The sequence below is a fragment of the Alligator sinensis genome, unplaced genomic scaffold (genome assembly GCF_000455745.1).
Source record: "Alligator sinensis unplaced genomic scaffold, ASM45574v1 scaffold462_1, whole genome shotgun sequence".
Taxonomy (NCBI): Eukaryota; Metazoa; Chordata; order Crocodylia; family Alligatoridae; genus Alligator; species Alligator sinensis.
This window is the reverse complement of record NW_005842741.1, coordinates 473,691-479,499: the sequence shown is the minus strand read 5'-3', so window position 1 is coordinate 479,499 and position 5,809 is coordinate 473,691. Positions and strand designations below refer to the sequence as shown.

At 40.4% G+C, this 5,809-nt stretch overlaps 2 protein-coding genes across 7 annotated transcripts in view; both read right to left on the bottom strand.

Moving 5' to 3' along the window:
• LOC102384973 (histone H2A-beta, sperm-like) overlaps window positions 1-154 on the bottom strand; it is a 2,087-nt gene extending 1,933 nt beyond the window's left edge. For 2 of the 5 annotated variants that reach the window (XM_014525071.1, XM_025216449.1), the window contains exon 1: window positions 29-153. The gene's annotated coding sequence lies outside the window, so the exon portion shown is untranslated. Of the gene's footprint in view, window positions 1-28 lie in introns of all 5 variants that reach the window. The other 3 variants (XM_014525070.1, XM_006034459.1, XM_006034463.2) reach the window with 2 other exon arrangements.
• A 1,666-nt stretch (window positions 155-1,820) lies between these two features.
• On the bottom strand, window positions 1,821-4,248 carry LOC102384550 (histone H2A-beta, sperm-like). Of its 2 annotated transcripts, none has more exons than XM_006034458.2 (2): window positions 4,179-4,248; window positions 1,821-2,843 (listed from the first exon to the last, which is right to left on the bottom strand). In XM_006034458.2, the coding sequence occupies exon 2, from the start codon at window positions 2,840-2,842 to the stop codon at window positions 2,435-2,437; it is 408 nt and encodes a 135-aa protein (XP_006034520.1). In that variant the 5' UTR covers window position 2,843; window positions 4,179-4,248; the 3' UTR covers window positions 1,821-2,434. The 2 variants fall into 2 exon arrangements, with proteins under 2 accessions (XP_006034520.1, XP_006034519.1); XM_006034457.3 differs by lacking the exon at window positions 4,179-4,248 and adding an exon at window positions 3,272-3,431.
• Window positions 4,249-5,809: the final 1,561 nt, after the last annotated feature.

Below are 5,809 nucleotides of genomic sequence, written 5' to 3'. Positions count from 1 at the left end.
CCCTACAGAGAAGCAAACTAACTTTTACCTTACCCAAGCCTTTTTCTCAGTCCTCCTCCCAGGAACACTACTACCTGAAACTAACAGATTGCTCTTTCTGTAGGGGCCAGCTGTCTCCTTTTAACACTCAGAGTTGTAGTGAACTCATTAGCAGCTCTTACTCCAGGTCATTTAATATTGCTTGGATTATTGATGATTCAGTCACAGCTCCAAATAATAAATGACAGAAACATGATATAACCACCTCAGAGATTAAGGATCTCTCTCTCATATTGTTGGCAAGTTATTTTACTGCTGTGACTCATTTTCCCCATCTGTAAAATGCACGTAAGAATATTAACCCATCTCAAAGTTGTGTTATGAGCTCCAATTGACTCATATTATACAGAATGTGTTGAGCCCACCAGGTGGAAAAAGCTAAAGTCTTACAAATTATTTCAAAAGCATCTAAAATGTATACATTGGCTTCAAATTTAAGAGCATGTATCCAATTTATTTTGCTTAACCCAGGGTTTACATAGCATTTCCGCAAAAGCAGACTAAATACTTTTTAAAACATCTTAATGGCTGGTAGTAACTGCTGTTACACCTTCCTCATCTAGTGGAAAGTCAATGTAATGACTAGCCCATGTTCTTCTGTGCAGTCTGCTATGGGTATACATTTCTGACAACACAGACCACCTGGAAAGTTTAGGGGTCTCTGAATTTAAGAGAACTCTTCCCTTAAATATCCTCAGAGCTGTCAGGTGTATAGAATCAGAGGACTGTGAGGGACTTTGAAAGTCACATAGTCTAATTAATTTGCACACAGATGTAGATATAAAAGGTATACATTTAATGATTTTTATTTTAGAACTAGATAGTCTCATGGCACATGTCATATTGGATCTTGCCCAGGTGTGTAAGGGTAATAGCAACAGACCATTTTCACTGAGTAATACTTGGGAACTCATGCATGTGTGTAAGCAAAGCTAAATGGAAGAGTCATATTCAGGCTTCCTGGACTGCTACCACCATGAAGCTGAAAAGGCAGCAACATTAAACAGGTAAAATATTAGTTTAATTAAACATAATGAGTTTTTATTAAATAAATTGAATATCCTTATTAAAATAAAGTAACCCTTAACTCTTCCCATGTCCAAAATAACTATGAAGAAAGAGGAAGACTATACTTTAAAATCACAGAGAGTAGCAACCAATAGCCAATGAGCTGAATCTGGCCTGTGAAGATATTCTTTTCCAGCTCACAAAGGCTGGATAGTGATGGCAGCCGATTCACAAGTGGCACCCACACTAGGGCCCAAGTGCATTCATTCAGTCCATTATTTCTAGTGGATTGCCAGCCCCTGCTCTGTTGATTGTTTTTAAGTGTGGAAGCTATCACAGATCAGCCTGCAGAGTAGGATAACTAGGGCAGGGCAAAGGGGGCAACCACTACAGGAACCAACTTTGAGAGGAGAAAGAGGCAGCTATATGATCAGTCTCAATTGCAACAACAGCTGGAAATCAGTTCTGTCCTTGTACTGCAGGTGCCAAGTTGTGTCCCTATGCTGCTGAGTCTGCATGTCTGTTAAAGTGACACTGATTCTCCAAAAAACTTGACACCCTCTGGAGACATTTCTATTTTTCAGTCCCTTCAGCATGAAGCTAATGCAAGTCAAGCACATGATCAGGAAGTACTAAAGCATCCCACGGTGCCTGGCTTAGTTACATGAGCCAACTACTCAGTAGAGAAGCAGCTTATGCCAGCAAGAGTGCTTTTGCCAGCACAGCATATCAGGTCCCCAAAAAAGGATAAATCTGCACCAACAGAACAAAACAAAAAAAGCATTCCTTTACCCACCATGACAATGTTATTGTTTTCAGTATAACAAACATCTCTGCTACTTTCTAGCTAAGACTGGTCAAGCAATTGTATAACCTTGTCCTGCCCCCATGGGGGACTAGCATTTTCAACTGGGGTAGACTGTGTTAGTAGTGGTGATGGTAGCAGCAGCAGCTGCTTTTTCACTTATAGGAACTGAACTAGACCCAACAGTCCAGAACTGGATAGGATGTAAAATTAGCTCTACTTCCAGGGTTTGGAAAGCAAGCATGCCGCATTTATGTTGTTTTAAAAGTGGCAAGATAAACATTTTCCTGGAAAAATAAATCAATCAAATCATCATTTCTTTATCTTGAGGAGGAGGAAAAAAGACAAACAATATCCACAGAACATAGATTAGAGTCAGTTGTTGCATTTCAGGAAGTTTATTACAAGTATTACAAAAAAAAAAAAAAAAAACAAAACAATCATTAAAATAGTGGGCCTGAGTAATATTCATCATAATCAACATCTCATACATAAATAGTATCTAGAGAGACTCATTGTCCTTAAGTGCAAAATTCAAGCTAGGAAAAGACAAGAGAAATTCCACAAAGAAAAATAAATCAATCAAGGACTGGATTCTTCCCCTGTAGGAACAGCAGCTGTGTGCGTTTTCTTGGGGAGAAGCTGGGAAAGGATGTTGGGCATGACCCCACCTTCAGCAATGGTCACGCCTGCAAACAGCTTGTTTAGCTCTTCATCATTCCTCACTGCCAGCTGGATGTGTCGTGGCCCTATCCTGCCTTTCTTGTTTTCACGTGCAGCATTTCCTGCCAGTTCCAATATCTCAGCACTCAGATATTCCAACACTGCAGCCAGGTACACTGGAGCTCCAGCACCAATTCTCTCAGCATAGTGCCCTCTTCGGAGGAGTCTCAGGACACGGCCAACTGGGAACTGCAGTCCAGCTTTTGCTGACTTGCTTTTCTTTGATACCAATGGGGGTTTGGCGTTTTTCTTTCCGCGTCCAGACATACTAATAAGCAGCCAAGAAAGCAGACAGATTACAAGAAGTCACTGTAAAAAGTCAAGTGATTGAGCTACAACTAAGTCATAGTAAAAGCCAACATGGTAAGAAGGTTAACAACATCCTTCCTCTATAATACATTCCAATAACCAAGATTAATTTCTGTCAAGAGAAGGAAACAATGGTTTAAAGCAAACCAGCTAAGTAGCAAGTGTTTGTTAGGTTTAAAATACTTCCTTCTTTCTTTAGAAAGTTATTTGTTTGACTACCTGTTAGAAGGTAGCTCTGGTGTTACAGTAACAGGCCTTCCTGTTGATTCAGATATTGCCTCCTAGAAAGGCAAACAGGCTTTTTTCCCCTCCCTGATGCCTGGGAAGTCTTTGAGAGAGAAGGAATTCTCTCTGTACAGGACCATTGTTTTCAGACTTAGCTATTACCTCGAAGACCAGATTGAAGCACAAGAGCAGGGGCTATAATGGTTTAGAGCAGTGGTTCCCAACTTCAGGTTGTGACCTAAATGAGGGTCACAGGGAGGGGGGGGGAAAATGCCAGCAGTGCTGTGCATTAAAAGACAAGCCATACCCCATGCAGTGAGCTCCCCCATCCCTGCCCTACTGCTCCCAACAGCAGGTCACGGCAGAAAAAGAGATTGGGAACTACTGGTCTAGAGAAAAACCCAAAACAGGTTGGGCCTTATCATCCAGTTGCAGCGCCAAGAATCCTCATGTTTTAGGAAGTCTTATGCTGCAAGTTCCCCCTTCAGTTTACTTCACAATACCTTGTATGTGTACCTATTCATTAAGTACTCCAAAGAAGTTATAGTTTAACTAGGGAGACTAAGGGAACTTAAGGTTTTATGTTATTAAAGAAACATATCATTTTAGCCATAATGAGAAAGTTTTTGTAGATACTACTTTTTGCAACCTACTGCAAGATGTGACAATTTCTACATCCCCATCTTCACAGAAGTTTGCAGGATACAATCAAATTGCTGGTTATTAGATTATTATAGAATTAGGAAAGGCTTGCTGTAAGGCGCTAGAATCAGAGCACAACATGAAAAAACAGAGGCATCCCAGAATAGAATAAACAGCAACTTAAGAAAACTACAGGAAACCAGAAGCCTACATTTATTAAGAGGAGGTAGAAGGAAACAAGCATAACAATCTGGTTTATTCACAGTTGAGGAGCTTAGCATTAAAGTTGTATTAGCCAATGATGCAAGATCTATTAGAGACACAAGTACTATAGCACTACTTAAAAATCATTAATGCCTTCCCCAAAAGCCAATGCCCTCAACATCATTTGTAAGATAACTAAAACTTTAAATTAGTCTCCCATTACCTTCAGTAAACCTGGTTTATTCTATCCCACACTTGTCAATATCTGTGTCCAGCTAAATGCTTCTAGAAGATAGCTGACTCCTTTTTATCCTTCTTAGCTGCCTTTACTCCAGATCAGGTGATCACAGGATTACTTACGGACTCTTCACACCATAAACGGTAGTGTACTTGATTGGGAGGGAGAGGGAAACAGAAACAAATTATAAACACCTGAAAGATAAAGTGTCTTCACAAGGTAGAAAATTAGGACCAGGCATTCCAGGCTCTGTACTGATAATTCACTGTGATTTAAAACAAGGTACTTAACCACTCTGACCAAAGTGTCACCATCCTTAAAATGGATGAATGAATGAATTCCTGCTTGCTTCATTATGGTTTTGTGAGGGTTAACTAGCTAATAATTATAAAATATTTTAACTTCAAAGGTGAAAAATATTATATAGTTACTAAGTATTGTTTGATTGTGAAAAAACTTTAATTCTGTATATGTTGGCTTCAAAATTAAGGGAAAAATGAACTCATATCAGTAAATCCAGATCTATTGCAGCTGAGCAAATGCCTTCAACTTATTTATAAAGATTCACTGATATTCTAAAGAAATGTATGTTTGTAAGCATCCCTCCCCTTTTGTGTTTGCTTTCTGGGATTCAAAAAGCACTCTCATTCCATCAAAATCTGTGATCTATTGGTTTGAATGGTATTTCAGCTACAGATGATGAATCAGATATTAAAAATGTAGTTCTGCCTGGGTACTTAAGATTTAATTGATGGTTCAAGTAAAACAAATTGGAACAAACACCTAAGGCACCAATGCTTACAATCACTTATGCATGTTAATAGCTTTGGGCTATCCAAAAAAAGAATGTATGTGTATAAAATGGGACTAACATAGAGTTTCTGCACCTAAGCTCAGTGGGTTCCTGGAAACCCTCACTCAGCTGCTACCAAACCCAGGAGGTGACTAACTGCTGAGGGGCCCCTCACTTTTTGATACAAAGGTTCTTAAACACCTGGAGCTGCATCACTGTGCATACCCAAAACGACAACTGCTTCATTTTTGTCACAGCTGGACAACATGATGCCTGAAGTAGATCCATGAATTACTCTTCCTCCACCTAGCACTCCTGATGGGCTCAATCCAGTATTCTTCACACACACTGGCAGGATCAGGACCCTTGTGGATCAATGTACTCATGGTCACTAATTTCTTCTAAAACATGGCCAGAGAAAGTGGTGGTGCCCATTTGTTAATTAATAACCTAGGGCAGCAGCCGGATCCAGCACAGCCCAGAGAATAGGGATCTTCTGAGGCATTTTAGCAGCAAGGGCCTTCAGTACTGTTCAGTGGTAGAGGGCTTTGTCTGTACCAGAGCCAGACACCAAGGAAAAGTGGTGGGAAGAGTTGCAGTGGCAACAGTAGTCTGGTTGGAAGTGCCAGCTTTCCTGGGACCTGAGCTGGACTGGTTTTAACTGTCACTTGTTAAATGTTACCGATCACTTACCTAGTGATTAAAGCACTTGCTTGGGGAGGGAGACCCGGGTGCAGTTTCATAGTTTCATAGTAGCTAGGGTCAGGAGGGACCTGAACAGATCATCTAGCCTGACCCCCTGCCACAGGCAGGGATGAATGGT